This window comes from Psammomys obesus, unplaced genomic scaffold (genome assembly GCF_907164565.1).
Source record: "Psammomys obesus unplaced genomic scaffold, mPsaObe1.curated_primary_1811, whole genome shotgun sequence".
NCBI lineage: Eukaryota > Metazoa > Chordata > Mammalia > Rodentia > Muridae > Psammomys > Psammomys obesus.
The window spans coordinates 13,574,706-13,597,445 of record NW_026592510.1 but is presented as its reverse complement, the minus strand read 5'-3'; the positions used below and the strand labels follow the sequence as shown (position 1 = coordinate 13,597,445).

The window sequence follows — 22,740 nt, the reverse complement described above, 5'->3', positions numbered from 1 at the left end:
GTCCTCTGGCTCTGCTCAGCTCAACATTGTGTCTAGTTGCTTTATTTTTGCCTGTTTACACTAGAGTTGAGACAGGATGCTTAGAATAAGTATCACAATGCAATATCTGGATTGAAACCAGAGAGTGGGGGGGAGAAATCAGGATATGAATGAACAAGGGTAAGGTGTATACATTGCAAAAGAACATTATAACAACAAAACTATGATATCAAAAAGCCACACAATATTCATGATGTTGTTCTAACATGGTTTGGGCTTTCACTCTTGTCACTGAGCAGTATTTTCAGGATGGATGAACTTTTCGTTGGTTGGTTGGTTGGTTGGTTGGTTGCTTGCTTGCTTGGTTGGTTGGTTGGTTGGTTGGTTGGTTGGTTGGTTGGTTGATTGGTTGGAGAGCTAGATGGATGGCTAGAGGAATACATGGATGGATGGTCCATCAACCGGATACAAGAACTTTAAATGAAATTTTGGATTATTGGACAAAACTATTCACTCAGAAGAAGCAGAATCTTTTCAATCCTTTCCTTACTGGATTCAACCAGAAGAGAATTTCAAATGCAAGGTCAGTGTATTCCTTTAGTTTTCTCATAGGCAGAGAAGGTGATGTCTTTTTCATGATTTATTTTATTACATAAATGACAAGTCAAATAGCCTAGAAGAATGTATATGGCAGCATAAATATTAAAAGACTAGAGGTCATATGAGTGGATTCAAGAACTGGTTAGAATTTGGTCTCAGTGACTCACACAGTATGTGGGCAAACAGCTATTACTCAGTACCAAGAAATATAAAAGACTGATGAATGCTATGGCATGAGTAAAAACATTACTCAAAATGACACAAGACAAGCACTTAAAAGGGATGGATTTTGTGGTATATGAATTACATCTCAGTAAGAGTATTTAAAATCAACATAAGACCTCCCCTGTCAATAGATTAAGGGAGAAGTATAGGGAGAGAAGAGGGAGGGAGGGTGGGACTGGGAGGGGATTAGGGAGGGGGCTACAGCCAGGATACAAAGTGAATAAATTATAATAAATAATCAAAAATCAACATATGCATTAACAAGAGTGATTCTGAAGTTAGAGAAACTAGATAAAAGATTGCTTCCTGTTAACTCGCGCTACAGCAAACCTGCCAGTTGAACAAATGAGATAGTAGATAACAGCAACCAGTTTCTGTGGCACAAATACCTCTGCTGATGCCAATTTCAAGAGACCAGAGTGGTCAGAGGACTAAGGAGGACCTGAGCTTAATCTTTGACACAAAATGTTGAGGGTTCACCCCAGGTTGCTCCAAGTTACCTTTCCCAGTATGTAGCTACTAGTGCGAAGCAGGGTGATCTCAGCCAAGAAGCTGGGGTAGACTGTAAGTGGCCTAAGAAAATTGGCATCTTTTCACTCCATTCTCAAGTCAGCAAGTCTTCAAAAATTAGAACAAGCCATTAGGGACCTTGCCAACCTAAATGAGAAAGCGTCTAGACCAGATTGCTACTGGAAGTGCCCTCGTAGCTAGTATATCATAAAATCTAGTTTTTATTTTCTTTTCTTTTCTTTTTTTTTTTTTTTAATTTTCGGTGATGGGTATTCAAACACAGGGTCTCTCCAGTCCCTGAAGCCAACCCTTGTAAAGGCAGATTGGAGAGTCAGGAAGATACAGGATATGTTATTATATTGATCCTTTCCCAAAGTCTAACATTTCAAAAATGTAAGCCAATCAATTGCTTTTACTGCCTGGGTCAGTTTAAGCTGGATTTTATGCATGTTGCTAAAAGCATCTCGACCTAAGTTTTCATGTAACATGAGAATCCCGAGGCCTTTGGAACAAGGAAATGAGTCAAAATGATGGCAGCTGGGCACACACTAGAAAGCAAGAGTGGAGGCAAATGCTGAGTGCATACAGATCAGGCGAGCAAAATCAACATTCAGAAACAAAAGAGGACAAGTTAGAAGGAGCTGGGAAGATCAAGTTTCTTGTTAGGAAGTAAAACAAGGAATTTTCTAAAAGAAAACAAAAACTCTGAGATGGAACATGAGACAAAGCAGGTACCCCACAGTGACTGCAGCTCAGAGCCAAAGGCAAAGCTGAGAGTCCCAAACACAAAAGCAATTAGGAATGCCATGCAAATCAATAAATAGGAGAAGATAATTAAAAAAAATTAATGTTTCCCCCTCAGTGTACAAACCCACTCATTTGCTCAAAGGGAGTTTTAAAATGTGTTTCAAAACAATAGCAGTCAAAGACCAAAGTAATGCTGGCTTGCAGCAAGAAAAACTTTTTTTTTTTAACCCCAGCAAGATATTAGCCTCCTTGAAAATTCACAGGCTTGAGAAGTTAGAACAGCAGTGAGCAAACCCCTGATCATGGGTAACCTTAAATATAAGCAGAAAATATTCTTTACTCTAGTGGCTTACAGAAGACTTGGGAAGAGACAAAAATAAAATCTATCTGGGAAACTTTAGGAAGAAAAGCTGAGTGAATTCCCCATCCCTGTTCTTTAACCATGGATGGTCCCTTTCTTCTGGACAGAAAGAAGTATAGCAGAGAAGAAAAATATAGAAGCCTCTTAAAATTCGTGTCCTATGCTGTCTTTTACTTGATTTGGATGGTCAGGCAGAAGAGATCTCTAAGATTCATAAGTAGCTGCAGCTCTGACAAATGAGTTTGGTAACCCCCTAAAGACCCATCGACCCTAATGAGCAGGAAGTAGACAAAAGAGGTCTACTGCCCCTTTCCCTGCTAATCTCCTGCCTAAGGTTGGGGAATTGGAAAGGAAGTAAAGGTGTTTGAGAACCCTAAATAAAGTGGCTTGGTGAAATAAGCCTACAGGGTTCCTCAGGACCAGAGATTGAGAACATCCTCTTAGTTGCTGGCAGTTGATGGCAGGTTTCTGCTGGGCTCTGCTTTGGGCTACTGGCTAGAATGACTGCCCTGGCCCTTCCTGTGTGCTTTCTTGGGCTTCAACAGTGGTGAGAAAGTTCTGAGAATGAGCATAACACAAAGTGAATTAGGAGGGATGTGCATGGGTTTGAATCAAAGCCATATAACACCATTTCCAGCAGAGACAAAGCTCACCCAGATTCCAGGGTAGGAAATAGTCTGTGCTTCTCAGCAAAGGGCATCCATCCATGTGGGGTGGAACACTGATTATAGTCAATTTTTACACACTTCTTTTTCTCCTCTTTTGGGGGAGAAGAGTAAGTTGGATCAGTAACCTCAAATCGCGGTTGAGTCTGATTATTTTCTAGGAAGACTCACAGTTGTGTGTCTAGAGTTTTACACATAGCTGTTATGGTGTCAAATTGATACAAAGCAAGATGATCATGGAGAGCAGGTGCATGGGCTGAAGCCGAGAGGACAGCAGGTGCAGACCCCTGGATACTATCCCAGTGAGCTGACATGGGCAAAGCATCTGCAAGGGGGAAGCTCACTAGAAATGTATGCCCAGGCCCTTACTGGACACTGGGTACAACCAAATTCAGTCTGCATGCACCAAAATCTCATGCTTCCAGAAGAAAAAAAACCACAGGTGTTTGGAATAAACCATGTGGGTTGCATGATTAGCTTTGGCACAGGGAGCCATTCTGATAAGGGAACTGTGGGATCCTGCAAGCTAAGTTTTCAGATGCAAGCCACAGCAACCTCAGAACAAGGACTTTGGAAAGATAGAAGTCTCAGCTCTGATTCGTTAGTGTTTCACTGCACACAGGGCACAGAAGATGATCTTTGAGAATGTGGAAATATTTTCAAGAGAGAGCTGGGTCACTCCTCTAGTAAAACCACTTACGAGGCTAAGCCTTCAGGACTGTCTTGATGTGAGTCCATCCTGGCCTCTGGTGTGAGACAGAGACAGAGAGAGATGTGCACAGAGACAGAGAGAGACACAGAGAAACATGGAGAGAGACAGAGAACCAGAGAGGGAAATGGTGAGAGAGAGAGACTTAGAGCACTTTGTATGGTAAATAAGTTGTAACATCAACAGAAGGTTTTATCTGGAGAGAGGGGTTGTCCACAATGGTGGAGCTGGGAAGAAGGGCAGCTATTAAACTCACTTCATCAAACACAAGCTAAAGACAGTTATCATCTACTCAGCACCATAACAGGATAGCTGAAATCCTTGTCTAATGTTTTCTTAATGATTGTAGGAAAAGGTTAGAATTATATGTAGAAACGAGCATTTGAATTACTATACATTGTTAGAGGGCCTAGTATTACCAAGACCAAGATTTCTGCGTGTTTCTGCAGTGCTAAGGATTTGATAGCTCTTTCTGAGCTATCCAGGTAGATAAGGACTGAAGTCTGTGTTTTGTGTGTGCTGATAAGTATTACTGCACCAAGATTCCTGCAGAATCTAGAGAAGGTGCTTTTCACAGGAAGACCTTAGAGCATTTTCATGGCTAACTGGGTACAAAGAATCAAAGATGATTCATAGCATCAAATCTGCATGGTGGTGAGAATTGTAACACCACTAAAAAGAATAAGACACAGGGACGGGGGAGGACCTCTTTTATGGGGAAATTATGAGTCACTTTAGACATTTCTAATTTGAGATTGCATCAGTACAAAATGTTTATTTGGAAGATGGTGCAATGGGACAGATGGCCTGGAGAGAAGTCAGTGCCCTGCACACAGCAGTGATCATCAGCAGGGAAAAAATAGCTGTAAAGAACATCACAGGAACCATGGATGCTATCTATTGTAGACTGTGGATTATATAATTGTGCTCCATGCATTTCCCTGAGGTTAGAAACTATACCATAGCTATGTGTCCTTGCTCTGGTTTACATGTTGAGTTATTTAGGCCAATGAAGCATGGTTGAAGTACTTATTTTCAGAGGGTAAACACCTGCTGACTCTAACAGAAGTTAATGTGGATATCCCTCGTACATTTCTTGAAATGTTCTTATAAGATTTAAATTTTATAATAACCAAAAACTGTACCCACAAAATGGTGAGTACAGAGCTAACAGGGCAGATGAAGTCTTGAAGGTTGGGTCTAAAAAATAGTGAAATAAAAGAAACTACGGTAAGGAGAATAGTGTAGACCAAGGAGGACCAGGGAGGTTGAAGAATTCAGTGGAAGCCAATAACACCAACTTTGAAAGAAGCGACAGAGCCAGACCTAACAAAACACAGTGGGCTGAATCAATTTCTAGTCACCTTAGCATATGCTGCTAAGAAAAGGATTAAGGGAATTCAATAAACATGCTGATAAAAGGTAGAGAAGAAAGGAATGCTGGGGGCTAAAAAAAGCCCTGCAGACACTGAAGCTGCAGCAAGATCATAGGAAAGGCTAGCCTGGGGGAAACTAGCTGAGGAGGTTTCTTCTTCCCATCCTTTTGTTCTGCTCCTTTTTTCTCTTTTGTGGATCATAGCAAGGTAGGCTAGGATGCTACAACAGACTTCTTAGTGAGTAGGTTTCCCAGTTGACCAGCTGACCAGCTGACCTTCACTTATCTGAAAGACAAGTGACATGTTTTATGATCCATAGCATCTTTACATCACAGGTTTGCCCAAAGCCATACCACCTCACACCCTGTGCATCCTGGGAACTGCATTCTTATTCTTTAGGATGAAGGAGCGGGTTCAGTCATCCATACTCTGTAAATGAAACACTACTGACTCTACCAGAGGTTTGTGGGTCCCCCCTGTGTAACGCTATCTCCTGTGTCATTTTCCCTGATAAAATTACACTGCTGTTCCCTAATCAACTTGTGTACCTAATCCTCAGTCAAGTTTTCCAAACTGTCCAATAGGCCATCCTGAGGTTGTTTTCTTACTGGTTTCATTCTAGTTCCTTGGTTCCTTTCTAATTTGATAGTTTTATTTTTCAAGGTCATTTTCAGTTGGTGCCCAGCCTTCTGAAACATTGTTATCTGCCTAATTTTGTATCATAATTTGAAAGCAGTCTCAGTCCCTCCATCCAGCTCATCCATAAACATGTATAATGGGTTGTTTCCTGGCCAAATCAGTCACTGTGAACTAACCTTGTGTGTCCTGTAAAGGCAGCCATTATCCACCTGGCATTAGTCCAGCAAAGGCCATCCTTTCCTAGTCTGCCCACAAGTACACTCATTTTGGGCACTTCATTTACTCTTAAAAGGCAATTGAAGCAGTATCTGATGTGACTGATGTGAATGTCACACGAACAAAATCAAAATATATATCTTTATTGCCTATGAGATTTTCTTTTATTATTTTTAGTATACATCATGTATAAAACTCTGTGACTCCTATGCACCTAAATAAGACCCTGCCTTCCACTAGTGAAGTCTTCTAAGAACACATTCAGGGCCGCACAGGAGGAGATGAGCGAGAATCTGCCTTGCCTACCCTGGGTGACACTGCGTGGTAGCGCTTACTCTCTTCTTCACTAAACTTCAAGTCAGTTGATTCCTACTGAATGTTATTTTTCTCTCAGTGGTTAAATGTTATAAAAATAATAGTAATCAGCCAATATAGCAATAATAAATACGTAACTAGTGGGAAGAGTTTTGTTATATGCTTAAAAGTATTTACTATTTCTTTTTACTTAATACATTTTTCTAAAGGAAAATGCATTTGTGGAAGTCCAGATATTCAACCCCCAAGGAAATTGTTACAAAAGATATAAAGAAGTTGAGAGTGTGAGCACAAATATAAATTGCTACATAGTTAGTAAATGTAGCCAATATAATAAGGTTTTGTAATAAGGAAAACAAAGATCTTTGTGAACAATCACTTCAAAGGATAAACTGGCTTTTTAAAGTAACATCACACTCTTAAGTTCCAGACAATAACACTCCCAGCAACCTAGGGAACACTAGCTACTAATAAATACTTCTTTCTAAGATGCATGCTTTTGATTAGTCCTTTCATTTCAATCATAGGAAACACGTGTATCATTTTTTTTCTATTCTTCAGTCCATATTGTGTGAGAACATGTTTCTTTGAAAATGATTTGCATTTATAACTGTATGACATAAAATATTGCACGTAAATTTGAAGCCTAGTGCTCTAAATTCTTAAAATGTTTTTCTCCTTTATAGAAGGCACACGTGTTCCTGTAGAAATAAAACAGTTAAAAAGAAGAAAGTAGAATCTCTCATAGTTCCAAATTCTTTAATTCAAAACTGTGGTTTGTGACCTTGCCTAGAGGCAAAGGTGCATGGCAGATAGCTACTGTTAGGAAGAATGTGGCAATCAGGACAACTGTGACATCTTTCTGTGGAAAGGCTCTGACACTAAAAGTCACTTCAGAATCTGGATTTTCTGAAACACAATCCTGGAATATTAGTGACTCACCAAATGAACAGAAAATTAAGATGTTTATGATCCAGTTTTCAAATTGACAGAATGAAATGTCTGCAAGGTCTTTTAAACAAAAAAAAATTACTTGGTCATGAAATAAATACTTTTATAATGGAACAAAGTCAATGAGACAGAGTCAAATCATATCAGAACTTGGAGGGAAGCAGGTAGGCTAACTGCATGTCTTCACCTTTCCCTCTGCTCCTCCAAATCCAGTCCCACCCCCCAGTCCTGTAGCGGCTCACCCGCTGTGGTCTCCCTTGCTGTCTGCCCCCATCTCCAGCAGATCACTAGATTTTCTCCTTCAGCCATCCTGCCTACTTATTCTGTTATCCCAGTCCTCAACTCCAGCAGGCATTCTCTGTGAACCCATCATCCAAGTCTGCCAGGGAAGCACGTAGACCAGATGGGCAGGTGAGCAAGCTTCCTCTCTTCACTCTCCCTCCTTTCCTCCATATCCAGCCCCTCAGTCTCTAGCTCTGTAGCACATTACCTATTGCAGCCCCTCCTTACTCTCTTTCCTAATTTCCAGTGAACTAAGCAAATTCTTGTAGAACACCTGGCTTTCTTCCTTCTTGTGGACTCCTTCCTTCATCATACATCCCCACCCACCCCCATCTTCTATCTCTATTTCAAAATGTCGACTTCCAATACCTAGAAACACATTTTACCTAGAACCCTAGTGGTCACGACTAGCAGGATTCCAGAAGAATTCCTTCAAGGCAACACACAGTACCACACCCTCCTAAAAAACAGAGAAGGCAACAGAAAACAAAGAACAAAACACCCATCCAACAAAGAGGACAAAATCTTACCAGAAAGACAATATGTCTCTACTGGAGCCAGCAACCTTAATACAATAGATCCTGAGAATTGCAACATAGCCGAAGCACAAGACAAAACTTAAAATACTACTGGGCTTTAAACAGGAAATGAGTAAATGTTGGAAGGAAATAAATAAAAACAGCTCAAGACCTGAAAGCAGAAATAGCATCAATAAAGGAGACCAAAACAGGGAAATCTAGAAAGGGACTTCAGAGACAACCCTCATGAAGAGAATACAAGAAATGAAAGGCAGAACTTGAGGCATTAGAGATATGATAGAAGAAATGGATACCTCACTCCAAAATAAAAAATAAAAAAATAAAATGTAAAAAAAAATTCTGGCATAAAATGTACAGGAAATCCAGGATATGCCTAAGAATAATAGGACTAGAGAAAGGAGAAGAAACACAGGGCAAAGATACAGAAAATATTTTCAACAAAATCATAGAAGAAAATTTCCGTAACCTAAAGAAGGTAATGTCTATCAAGGTACAAGAAGCATACAGAACATACCAAACTGGATCAGAAAAAAAATTCATTAAAAAAAACCAAACATACAGACCAAAGAATATTAAAAGCTGCAAGGGAAAAATACTAAATAATACATAATGGCAGACCTATTAGAGTAACACTTGACTTCTCATTGGAGATTCTAAATCCAGAAGGGCCTGGACAGATGTGCTGCAGACCCTAAGGGATCACAGATGAAAGCCCAGACTACTATACCCAGCAAAAATTTCAATTGTAACAGAATAGACAGAGAAAAGATAGTCCGTGATAAAACCAAATTTAAGTTGGGCTTCTTGGATTTTCAGATATGCTCAAAGAGGCAATCAAGATGATAGTTAGGCCATCCTTGATTACGCGTTGTGGGTACCAGCCTTTCAGGTGGCCCCAGTAATTCCTCCTCTTTCTGCCTGTCTCAGAAAGAGTAGGCAGTCATTTGGTGGTCTGCTGCTAGGTTGGCTTTGCCATGGCTGCGACAGAGTGTTGCAGAAGTGAGAATCCAAACTTCCCAGTACAGATCTTAAGAAAACTGACAGTTTCTACCTTCTGATTCTTGGACTCCAGCGTAAGGCAGTTTCGTGGAGGCGAGACAACGTGCTATGTTGATATCTCAGCTGAGTTCTTAGGAAATAAGAACCAACAAGAGTAGAAGTGAGCTGTCTTGAATTGCATAGTGGTCTGACATCATGCGGACCAAAAACCCAGCTGAGCCCAGCAACCCCACCAAATGATTAGATTATAACGTGGCTATTTTGTGTCACTAGCTTCAAATCTACAGAAATAGGTGAGACAATCTTCATAACTCTAAGTACCATGTTTATGTAGCTATTTATACCTATGTAGAGATGTAGGCAGGTCAAATGTTGGGGACTCATAAACTAGTAAATCAGGTGAGAGAACTTAAAATAGGCTAAAGATGAAAGCAGCCTAGTTTCTTCAGAACTGTCCTATATCTGAAATAGTAAGCCCCCCCAGCACACACACACACAGAGCCACACTCACACATTTTGATCAGAACCTCTACTACTGTTGCCCCTCCCCACATTAAATTGATTTATTTCATATGCGTGTGTGTGCATGTGTCTGTGTGTGTCTGTGTGTAGGTTAGAGAACAACCTGTGGGACTCAGTTCTTCTTCCATCCTATGGGGTCCAGGGATAGAATTCAGATCATCAGGCTTGGTGAAAGCTACCTTCCTTTGCCTGAACCATCTCACAGGTACTCTCTATTTTAATTCATTTGCATTTTGTTAGTCCCTAGCTGAAAGGCTTCCTTTCCTTATACACCCCAAGAATGTTGATTCAGTTCTTCACCAACTGCATTCCTTTTATTTCCTACATTCTGCCCTACAAATATGAATTAAGTTTATATAATAGACTAGTATAAAAATAAGTAAATTCAAGCCAGGCACAGTAGTACATGCCTGTAATCCCAGCACTCGGGGAGAAAGAGGCAGCCAGATCTGTGAGTTTGGAGTTAATCTGGTCTACAAAGCAAGTCCAGGACAGCCAAGGCTACACAGAAAAACCCTGTCTTAGGGGTGGGGGAAAGGCAAAGTCTCAGTTCACAAACATTTAAAATAACATGATCTAAATCCTTTCAAATTTGTTCAAGAATTGCATATGTAAAGGTCATAGGCCAGATGGGTAGAAAAGCCAACTCATGTTAAGTAACAAGGCAACAGATACTCTCCTTTCTCTGTCAATATTTTGTGAATCGTACACTTCTTTATGCGCTTGTTAACTCCAACGTGAGAGTTCAGTGCTATTCAGTCTTTTAGCCAGCGGCTGTTACAATTTAAAATATCTTTATGTTCTTTCACAATGTAACACCACACACATTTGTTATGATGCCCTCTGAAAAGCAGTACCAAAATCAGAACTCAAAACTAGTCACTTTGGCATCAAAATAGAAGTGACTGAACAAAAGTCCACAGTTAAAGCCAAACAAATGTCCTGGCATGCTTTGCAGCTACCATGGAGGCAAGCAGAGTGAGAAATATTAGAAAGAATGCTAACAGTGTGAAGAATATGAATGGATAAAGACTTATGTACTCCAAGAACACAGCTCACAGTCTTTACATGTATATTTTGTTCTTCAAATGTCATGGGCTTACAATTTGGTGGTCATGTGCTGATTAGTTTAAAATGTCAACTTGACACAAACTAGTCACCTGGGAAGACAAGTTTGTTTTGTTGTTTTTTTGTTTTTTCCCAAATTGTACGCACATGCTGATCACAGTCCCTCAACTCTTCCCAGATTCACCCTTACTCCCTTTCCCACCCAGAGTTGTGCTGTTGTCATTTTAAACCCTTCAAGACCAATTTCTGTTACCCAAATATCTGGGAATATGGTCTTCCTGAAGAATTGCCTAGGTGAGGTTGGTATGTGGGCATGACTGTGGGCAGATTGTCTTGATTATTAATTGAGATGGGAGATCCACCTTAAACGTGGGCAGCACCATTTTATAGGCTTGGCCCTGAACTGTGTAACAGTAAGGGAGACTAGGTGAGCAGAATCAGCAAGTAGGTAGCATAACAGCATTTGTTTCTGCCTGCCTTTCCTGTATATGTGTATGGTGGTTTGAGTGGGAATGACCCTCATAGGTTCATGAGTTAGAATACTTGGTCCCTACTCAGTGTAACTTTTTGGGAAGGATTAGGAAGTGTGGCCTTGCTGGAGGCAAGGGAGCAATTTTTGAGGTTTAAAAAGATGCTTGCCTTCTATCCCCCATCTCTTCCCTAAGACTCCCTGCACTCTACCTAAAGTTTGGCTATGGGTCTCAGCTTCTACCTGGATCCCTTGCTGGGTGGAACCTTTAAGGAGAGCAACAAAACCAATAAATTTGGGCCCAGGAGGGCTGTAGCGACTGAAGCACCAACCAAGGACCAGGCATGGAGATGACCTAGAACCCCTGCTCAGATATAGCAGATAGGCAGCTCAGTCTTCATGTGGGTTCCCTAATAAGGGAAGCAGGGGTTATCTCTGATAAAGACTCTGTTACCTGCTCTTTGATCACTTCCCCCTAGTGGGACAACCTTGCCAGGTCACAGAGGAAGAGGATGCAGGCAGTCCTGGTGAGACTAGATAGGTTAGGGTCGGATGGTAAGGCAGGAGGACTCCCCCTTACTGTAGTCTAGGAGAGGGGGATATGGAGAAAAAGGGAAGGAGGCTGGGACCGGGAGGAGAGGAGGATGGGGGCTACAATCGTGATATAAAGTGAATAAATTATAAACAAAGAATAAATGAATAATTTTTAAATGCTTCCCGTTCCCAGTCTCTTTCCTCTCTCTTCCTCTCTTCTTCTTCATCTCTCTCACTCTCTTCTCCCTCCCCCCCCCACACAAACACACACACTTGTAAATCAAGATGATGTAAGCGATCAGCTATTTTGCCTGTAACAAGCCTGCCTTCTTGCCTGCTGCCATGCTCTGAACCATGCTGGCACCCTAACCCTGGTGAAACTAAGCACCAAATAAACTGTCTTTGCATGGTGTCCTCTTGCATAATGGCGGGTAAAAAAGCCAAGAAGTCTGACACAAAGGAAAAGAAACCTGCAGCCAAGAAAGCTAGTGGTGATGCTGCTGCCGCTGGCGCCTCGCTGCTGGTGCAGCTGAGAAGGTCGACCTTAAGTTAAAAAGCCCAAGAAGGGGAAGCCCCATTGCAGCAGAAACCTTGTCCTGTTTAGAGTAATTGGCACATACTTCCAGAAAGTGAAAGTCCTTGTACAAAAGGAAATACTCAGCTGCAAAATCCAAGGTTGAAAAGAAGAAAAAGGAGAAGATCCTTGCTACGGTCACAAAATCAGTTGGTGGTGACAAGAATGGTGGTACCCGGCTGGTGAAGCTTCAAAAAATTATCCTACTGAAAAGGTGCTTGTTGGTATAATGTTCTTGTGGAATGTATACAATTTACCCTTGTTCATTCAGATGCTGCCTTCTCTACCCCACTATCTGGTGTCAATCCAGATATTGCATTGTGATGTTTATTCTAAGCATCACCTGTCTCAAGTTTGTGTAAACACGCTACCATTTGTCCTCTGTATTTTCAATAAAACAACCAGCCAATGCTGAGCAAAGGAGTGCATAGGGTGGGGCATCCTGGTCTGGTGGAAGGAGAAGGAAGTGAGTGGGAGGAGGGGGAGAGGAGAGATCAGCAGGACAGGACTTGGAACAATGAGCAGAGATGAACTGGATGTAGGATATGACTGAAAGCAAGTATAGTGTGGGAAATCTGAATGGGAGGAAACTATGCAGGCTTAGAGGTTTAGGATGGAGTAACTATTGCCCAGCATTGTGCTCTAGGTTAACTAAATAAATCCTAGTCTCTGTGTATGATTTGGGTATACAGCTGGTTTAGAAATAACCACTGTTTAACTAAAAGATAAACCGATATTAAACCTTAACAATTAACAACAAATAGCATACCAACGTGTGGCAGTAATCTAGTAAGAACTTACATACAAAGTAAAACTGTAGAGAAGTTTTCTGGTTCTGTTCCTTAAAAACAAAGCAAAGGAAGTTCCTAAACTAGAGCTCACAGATTCCTGATTAGACAGACTCCCTGCAGAGCAGTAGGGCTCCAGCAGGCTGTAGAATAACAAAAATTGATACATACAAACCCCCAGAGAGGCAGTTTCTTTAGGTAGAAAAAAAAAGTGGCTCTTTAACAAGAAAGCTTCTCAAAGCCAGACTTTGCTAGCCAAGGCAGAAAGCAAAATCCCTTTGAGAAGGTTCTTGACAGTCTGAGGAGCAAACATTTGTGGACCCAATAACTTCCCAGAGTGAGGAAGGGGTCAGAATCCAGTGAGGGAGGCAGAAAAAAATAATCCCTCCCTTGAAGCTGGAGCCAAGGACAGAGAGCCCTCAAGCATCTGAACTGGTAAGGTCTGAAAGTGAAGCTGGATCTAAGAAAGTAAAGTCCTTAAGGAAAGGTTTTGTAATTTAAAAATTTCTATGTTGAAAATGGAGGAAGACACATAACACAGTGCTACTGGGTACCATTTGGGTTTGTTTCTCTTAGCATACAAATAATTTTTTCACTGATGATTTCAAGTTTGTATATCATCTTTGGGAAAGATCAGGATAAGACTTACTTGGAGAAAGAAGAGACTGAGAAAATAGATGATAAATTAAAGGCCATAAAACAGAGGTTGGGGGAATGTTTGATTCAAAAAAGCCTTCAGAGCAGTCCAATCTGGTATTTACAATAACACCAAAAGAGGTTGATCCAGACGAGAAAAGCCCACAGAGGCTTGAAGATACTGCAAAATCACAGCTCATTGAGATGCACGAGAGAAAGTCTTCAGCTATTGGCCAGCTTGGTCAGACTGGATATCATGTGTATACTCTTAAGGCTCAGTTACTAGATGAAGGTGTATATGCTAAAGTAGAAATGCAGATCCTGTTTAGTGTTGTCTTGGAACAAGGTCATACAATGGCTGGTATGCTTCATTTTACAGAGTTTGGAGAACTGAAATACATGCACCATGTTGTAGATTCATATTCAGAATTCCAGAGGGCTTTTGCCTTAAATTCTGGTTAACATGATCCTAAGAGTACATATTAGTTAGAGATGGTGAGTGTTTGGACATGCCCTTGCAAATTGGGGCTGATGGACATCCATTGGAATTCAACAATATTTTAGACATTATGACATGAAACCTGTTACAGATATAACTTATAATTCTACAGGTAAACAAGTATGAGAATACCTAACAGTAATTTTAAAAAGATGGTCATAAAACAGAAGGGACATCTGCAAAGTAGATTAAATAATGAGTTATCAATTTTAAAATATTTATATTAAATAAGTAGCACACCTGCTAAGAAACAGTGGAATTTAGAAAGGACTGCATATTAAAGCAGCATGTAAAGGTCCTAATTCCAAAGTGGAGAACAGAGAATGTGTTACGCTGGGGAAGAGGTTTTATGTATGTTCTTATAGGAGAAGAGAAATTATGGGTTCCACCAAAACTAATAAAAATCAGATATGACAGAGAAAGACAACCTGAAGACCTTGGCCACACACAAGAAGAGAGAAATCAAGAAGACCAAACAAAACAGGTAACATGAAGTGCTGATCCCTTCACATGGGAACAACTCTGAAACTGAGACATAAAAAAATGTCTCTAGTCAGAACTTCAATAATACATGGCCAATAATTCCTTGGCTACAATATCCTCAAACTTTATTATGCCATTCTTTTAATTAGCATAGATAAAATTAGTTTACAGTTTAGTTTATCCTGTACATCTCATACATTTATAATTTTAGGACTGTATAATGCTTGTGAGAAATTATATGTTTTCAGAACAAAAGGACTGGATACTGGAGACGCTGGATCAAATCTGACAGAATTCATCCTTCCAGCGTGCTGAGATGTTGATGTATCTGTTCCACCATCTTGCATGTTCCAACATTCTTCTTGTTCCTGCCTCAACTGCTTCAAATGCTATTTCTCATCAAAGCCTGTCCCAAGAGAGCTTTGAAGAAAACTATTAATCTCAATTGGTCCAGCATTTTAGACTGTTCCAAACAGGACTCTATTAAGCCTAAATTGCTCAACATTCAAAGAGTGGACCACAAATGTTAATGCTTGCTTAATTAATCATTTTTCCCAATTTCCTTTGGGCCCCCTATAGGATTTCTGCATGTCCAAAAAATCAGCTAGAAACAATTCATGAGAATGAAGTCCAGTTTCCTTTAAGCGGGGGGTGGGGGGTGGATAGGTATTTGGTTGTTTTCTATAGTTATATTTATTGTCATTGGGAGATGGTTTTAAGTTGTGATCTTATTCAGAGAGAAAACAAGGTTAGACTGAGGGATTTCTCTCTTTTCCTTTTTCTTTTTTCTATCTTTCTTTCTTAGATAAGGAGAAAAGGGGTTGAAAAGAAAGAAAGGGGAATACAGGGATATCTTATAGGAATAATAAAACATAAGGTAGATTATTGACTCTACTCGACGTAAGGCTTTATTTGTTATTCTCAAATAAGGTTATTTTTAACTCTGGTATAGTATTTTGTATATTGATGCAAAAATAAGTCTATTTTTAATACATTGGTAAATCTTAGTATATTGATACAAATTCAAGGTTACTTCCAATACTTTTAAACTGCTCTTACAAACTGTTCAGGGTATTAGGTAATGTAAGTTAATTGCTAGTTAATCAACTCATAGTCATGTCAGACACTAGTCTAATTTATCACAGGAATATACATCTTAGGTTTAACAAATAGATGTGATTTTTATGTGATTACATAAAGATAGGTAAGTCTTCAAAAACTTCAGAGACCTACAGAATATAGCATTTACAAATGCCATATTTAAAGATTGTTTTGACAATGAGACAGGTCATCTCCTGTCAGCACCCTGCCTAGCTCAAAGAAGATGATGAGCATCAAAGAACCTCCACATGGAGGTGCCTTCAAATGTGGCAAATGAGCCATCTGGACAAAAAGAAAATGCCCTCATTTCACAACAGACAGAATTCTGCCAAAAATGGGCAAGCTTAAATGCAGGACAAGTCAACTGCCGAACTCTGCCAAGACAGGGTAAGCAAGTCCTAAGTAGTTCCTGCTTTACATGTATGCCTGTCAAATATACTGAGCCAGAAGGCTGAAGATGATACTCCAACGTTATAGACAGTTTGGGGTGATTGTTCAGGCAGCAAACTGTCACTGTCAATTTTTTGGGAAGCTGCTAATATGCACTTCCTATTTACTCCAATAACTAATATTATTCCTTCTCAAGTCTCTGGTGGGGTTGAAGACCAAATAGTTATAGTTCCACAATTAAGCTTAAGTTGTTTAGAATTTAAGAAAATGTTTTCATATAGGTAATACCAATAAAGCTAAAATTTAATTTAGTATAAAACTCTAAACTTGTCAAGATAGGATAATCAAATACTTTCTCCTAAGTTGCCAAGTACACAGACTGGACATTGCACATGTAAATCTTACCTAATGGTTTTCATAACTGTTTTATGATTATTATTGTATTGAAAGAAAAGGAGCCTTTTGTCAGACTTAAAGGGAGAAATGTTGGCATAATGTTCTTACAGAATGTATACGATTTACCCTTGTTCATTCAAATGCTGATTTCTCTCCCCACTATCTGATTTCAATCAGGACATTGCATTGTGATGTTTATTCTAAGCATCACCTGTCTCAAGTTTGTGTAAACATGCCACCATTTGTTCTCTGTATTTTCAATAAAACATCCAGCCAATGCTGAACAAAGGAGAGAATAGGGTGAGATGTCTTGGTCTGGAGGGGAGGAGAAGGAAGTGAGATGAGAGGAAGAGGAGAGATCAGCAGGACAGGACTTGGAACCATGAGGAGAGATGAACCGGACCTAAGATATGACTGAAAGCAAGTATTATGTGGGAAATCCGAATGGGAACTATGAGGGCTTGGAGGGTTAGGATGGAGTAACTATTGCCCAGCATTCTGCTCTAGGTTAATTAAATAAATCCTAGTCTCTTGTGTGGTGATTTGGGTATACAGCTGGTTTAGGAATTAGCACTATTTAACTAAGAGATAAACTAATATTAAACTTTAACAATCAACAAGAAGTTGCCTCAGAAGCTGCTGAGCCATGGTAAAAGGCCCTCAATCAGTACTCGAGAAAGCTGTTTGCCAGCATCATTCCTGGAACGGTCCTGATCATCCTCTCTGGGCACCACAGGGTCAAGAGAGTGGTTTTCCTGAAGCAGCTGGGCAGTGGCTTGCTACTTGTGACTGGACCTCTTGCCTGCAACAGAGTTCTTCTTCACAGAAGAGGACATCAGCAAGGTTAAAATCCCAAACACCTGACTAATAGTTACTTGAAGAAAAAGTAGCTCTGCAAACCCAGGCACAGGGGTGGGGGTGGGGTGAGATCTTTGACACAGAAAAGAAGAAATACGAGATTACAGAGCAGCGCAAGGCTGATCAGAAAACTGTGGACTTGGAGATTTTGCCAAAGAGCAAAGATGTACCTCAGCTGCAGGGCTACCTTCGATCTCAGTTCTCTCTGAAAAACGGGGTGTATCCACACAAACTGGTGTTCTAAATTGAAAACGACCTAATTAAACAGCTTCATTCATTTAAAAAAATTATTTTCAATAAGAAAAAAGATAATAGCAAGACTGCTACAATAAAGGTGATATCATAAAGTCTTTTTCTCTCTAAACTGGTAAATTGGTAAATAATTCTTATAATCTTAAATTCTGATAGAAGGCAAAAATCCATTGAGGTTTTAATTAGATTAAAGTTATACAGTGTATTTATAATTAGTTTTCCAGTCTTGTCTCTTTCACTCAGTTCTTGGGATCATTTGTTTTCATTTTTAGCAAGCAAATGAAAGAACTCAACAGCTCTACCCTCTTCTTGAGTTCCTCAGGCACTGAACCAACTGGAAGCTGCAGTTAGACTCCAGCCTTAACCACGATGGAGACCCAAGATGGCTTCCTCTGTCTAGAGCCATGCCCTTCAGCGTTCCTCCCCCTGCCCTTCCCTTTAACAGCAGCCTGGTTACTCAGGACTGCAAAAGATGAAATAGCCAGCACAAGCTCTTTTCTTTCATGCTCTGCTGACCAAATCAGTTATCTGACAGCCCAGATGTTAGAGACAGAGAAATAGTCACCTCTTGGTGAGGGAGAAGCCTGTGCAAGTTATGAAATCTGTTTTCTTTGGGACTAAATTGCCACATTTCTTTCATTAGCCTTGGAAAAATTCTCTTCAAAAGAGTTTTTCTTGTTGCATTGCCATAATTATTTGTATGCTTTTCTCCTTTGTAATTTATTGACTAGTGCTGGATGAAGAAAACTTTTATTCATACTGATTACTTCTCAGTTTAATATCTTGGTTCTTCTAAGTAAGTAATCATACACTTTGAGAGAATAATGGCATTGTCCCTTCTTTGTCAATAGTTAAATATTTTAATTCTATCTCATAGCTATTTTACTAGCCAAGATGCATAAGGCAAATCCTGTTGAAAGCCACTTTTACTTAGTTTATGTTGTATATTTTCTTCCCTCCCCCTTCTCCTCTTTTCTTTCTCTTTCCTTTCTTCCTCCAATTCTTAAGGTCAACTTAGCACTTTTTTTAAAGATGTATTTTGTTTTTCTTTTTATTAATTATAGTTTATTCACTTTGTATTCTACCTGTAGCTCCCTCTCCCTTCCCCTCCCAATCCCACCTTCCCTTCCTTTTCCCCACCCATGCCCCTCCCCTAGTCCACTGATAGGGGAGGTCCTCCTCCCCTTCCATCTGATCCTACCACTTTTTACAGACCATTCAAGTGTCTTAAAACTGATGCTTTCCCTCCACTCCTGTTGCCTAATTGTTAAAATATTAATATATTCAAAGCTATAAAAAAAAACGATCAATTTCCAGAGTAAAATTAAGCCCCATAGTTATATGTGCTCAGAAGATAAAAGTAAATAGGAAGATGGTTTTCATTCTGTTTAAGTTCCATTCAGGGTGGAGGCAATAAACAAGAAAGAAAGAAACTAATTAATGTTTTAGATACTGTAATATTTCCTGCCTTAAGAAGTCCATTAATTTCTAAAGTAAATCATACCCATTAAACATGTTGATTCTCAAAAGCAACAAGTATCTCTTAACAAATATAAGACGTCATTAGTCTCAGCAGTTCCTTCTCTTCAAGACTGACTTATATGCCAGATGTGATGAGTCGTGCACACAGTAGGATTAGAATATGATTCTTGTACTTACAGGTGGTGGATAATCATACTGTGGAGAATAATCATCAGAGTATGTTGACAAAATACACCTAGGAGGGAGAAACCAAGGTATCAGAAAAAGAAGAATGTCTGCCAAAAGAAAGATACTGACATGAAAAAAATTACATTTCAGTAAAGATTAGCACTGAGAAATATTTAAGTCCACTGTGACCTATCACCACCAACATTCCTTCAATTACTTCTAATTATTCACAACACGATACCAAGCCTAACATCTGTATCTTATGTGCCCTCTATTCCTCAGATTCTACCACCCAGTTTCTGCCTGAAAAGTCCTTTGAGCTCATGTCCCACATTCTCTGTTAGATAAAGACTGTAGAGATTGTGGTAAACACCCAGGTGGCTAAATATTGTGGGCTGTACCCAGACTCCACCTCCCAAACACACAGACGTGCCAGGTGAATATTATGCCCTCCACCAAGTATATAAGATTCGCCCAGCTCAAAAGAGAGTCCCTAAAGTTCTGAAGGTGAAGACAACATGCTACGGGAACCACAAAAGCTGATATCCTGATCCTGAAGGGCAGTTTTAACTATAAGTAAGGAACAAGAAAAGTGATTCTAGGTTCACAGTACTTCCACATTAGGAAGGCTAGGGGAACCCCACTTAAAATCCCAGAGAAATATACCAGGGTCTCTCTATTTAGTGCCCTGATTAAGAAAGAAGTTGTTCTAGAAAAAATGAAGCCATACCTTTGTTCCCAGCAATATTAGAAGAATGGATTGTCAAAGAAAAATATCTGGTTTTGTTTTGTGTTTTGTTTTGGAAAGCAAGAACATTCAACAAAAATCTCAGAACAACAAAATCCAACCCAGGAAGGCTAATGGGTACAGGCAGTAGATTTAGTCTGGCAATGAGCTGCAAGCTCTCTCAGTGTTGCTTCCTGAGCAGCAGTAGCACCTGGAAGCTCAAGAGTTAAGGGAATTCCGTCTTCCCTGGGTTTTGGAGGAAGACCCCAGTAGATACAAAACTTTATGGATGCCCAAGACCCGTCTGTAAATTTGTACTTATGTATAGCACCTGTACATCCTCCTACACATTGTAAGTCATCTCTAGACTGCATATACTACTTAACGTAATGCAAATGTTCTAAGTAAGTAGCCTAGACACTACATGGTTTCAGGAATAATGATTTTTTTTTTAAGTCTGTACATGTTCAGCAAGAGTTGTCTTTCAATCATTTTCAGTCCATGATTGGTTGACTATGCTGGTGTAAAACCCATGGATATGTAGTTAGGTCCTACACCAAGTCTACTGAATTAGACTCTCTATGGGCAGGACTCAGCATTCTGTAGTTTAACAATCTCTGTAATTCTTTCTTTCTTTCTTTCTTTCTTTCTTTCTTTCTTTCTTTCTTTTTTTTTACCTTTTTTCATTTGGTTTTTGGTTTTCAGTTTTTCAAGACAGGCTTTCTCTGTTTAGTCTTGGCTGTCCTGGGGTCATTTTGTAGACCAGGCTGGCCTCGAACTCACACTGATCTGCCTGCCTCTGTCTCCCCGAGTGCTGGGACCAAAGGTGTGTGTCACCACAACTGGCTTAGATAATTCTGATACACACTTGAGTTTGAGTAGTGATGACAAAAAAAAAAAAATAGATGTTTACATGAGAGGAGTGAAGCCTTAAAAAAAGAGAGTAGATAATAGAACATAGCATGTGGGGGACATGTTCTGGTTATAAGTTTAAGCAAAGATGGGGATAAAGGGATGAGGAGGAGGAGGAATTAAGAGTAGGTTAAATAAAACTAAGATTGTCCAAAATATCTTATGAGAACCTACTGCTTTGTAAACTAATTGAAAATACAGTTAAAAAAAGAAGTTTGAACATAGGTAGCCTGCAAGGGGAAACAGTGCTTCCCCCAGAAGATATGGGATATTAAATGAAGATCTCAGTGTGTGGTAAATCTCCCTCTGGTCAGGGAAGTTCCAGAGAAACCCCCCTCCCTAGCCTCCCCTCCCCCCAAAAAAAAACCCTCAAACTACTGTCACTGCTCTTGGCTGTCCACTATAGCCAGATGGTAAGATCATCCTGATGAAGACACAATACACACTAGTTAAAGGACACAGAAGAAATCAAACAAGAACTAACCTGGATATTCTCTCTCCCTGCTTGATAACTTTCATAGTGTTGGATCATGTTTTGTAGGCCACTGGGACAGAAAAGCCATCAATGGACTTACTAACAGTGACCTATGCATGCTATAATATCAACCTCCCTACTCTACCAATAATGGTATGACTGTTATGGAAATAACCAACAGCTTTCCAATTGCACAGAAGGGAATTTATGCCTGGTACTGTAAGCCTGAGAAAACCCCACAGTTGGGGAGGTCCACAGCTCTAGTGGGTAACATTGCTGTTTTGATAATTTAATAATGTATTTAAACTATCTTGTAAATATTTATGTTTATACCCATAAATTAGCACAGCTCTCAACCTGGTCAGAGAAGCCTTTTTTTGCAGTGAGTAGCAGTCAATGCAGTCTCATATGGGTCAAAAGTGCTGAGCTTTTTCACCCAGTGACTTTTGAGTACTCAGCTCTAAATTTGTTACTTATCAATACCCCTCCACATACCTCAAGGCTCAGAAAATGTCACAGAAGAGGAGGCAGAAAGAATTTAAGATATTGAAGATAGGGAGAAGTTTGGTATAATGATGTCTTCTGGACATGATATAGTCACTGGACTTATGAACTCACTGCAGCTAAGGTTATTGGCCTAAGACCTGTGCAATAACATTACTTGACGTTCCAGCATGAATGGGAGAAGAGCTTGTGGAGAGCCACTTGTTTGTCAGGATGCCTTATTATTGAGCTCTCAGCAAAAAACATGTTTTCACCCTGGCCTTCACCTGGAGACAGGGATAGACAGGGTGTGTTGCCAAGTTCACTTCCTTTTGTTTGTGTAAGGATCACACACACAGGAAGTCAAGGTAAACAAGTTTGACTTCTTGATGAACTTCATTGTATCAAAAAAGTGCTTTGCTCTAACTATAAAAAGGGACTGTGGAATAAACTGAGTGTCTAGTTTCTACTAAAAGCCTTCTTGAACAGATCCTATGAGTAGTGTCTTGTTTTTGTTTGTTTGTTTGTTTTTGGTTTTGTTTTTTCTTTTAATCCTCACTTCCCACTCAAGAACTGTTTGACTCTGCCAGCTGGCTCCAGCAAGAGCTAATGGCAAATGATGGCTTCTAGGGGAGAGAGGTAATTTTTCTTCTTTGTGGCTTTACCCATGCTTTGGTGGATGACCCTATACTAATGAATATGCAGGCAGCAAAAACTGGGCCCAGTGGTAAGAGGGTTGAGATAGATAGATAGATAGAGAGAGAGATAGATAGATAGATAGATAGATAGATAGATAGATAGATAGATAGA

General features: G+C 39.9%; 1 protein-coding gene and 1 pseudogene across 1 annotated transcript in view; one reads left to right on the top strand and one right to left on the bottom strand.

Moving 5' to 3' along the window:
- The window catches only part of Cfap95 (cilia and flagella associated protein 95), a 97,745-nt gene that overhangs the window by 1,604 nt on the left and 73,401 nt on the right, over window positions 1–22,740 (bottom strand). Inside the window, exon 5 of the mRNA XM_055614014.1 lies at window positions 19,343–19,400. Coding sequence (XP_055469989.1) covers window positions 19,343–19,400 — 58 coding nt within the window. The remainder of the gene's footprint in view (window positions 1–19,342; window positions 19,401–22,740) is intronic.
- LOC129681834 (60S ribosomal protein L6-like) lies at window positions 12,131–17,675 on the top strand (annotated as a pseudogene).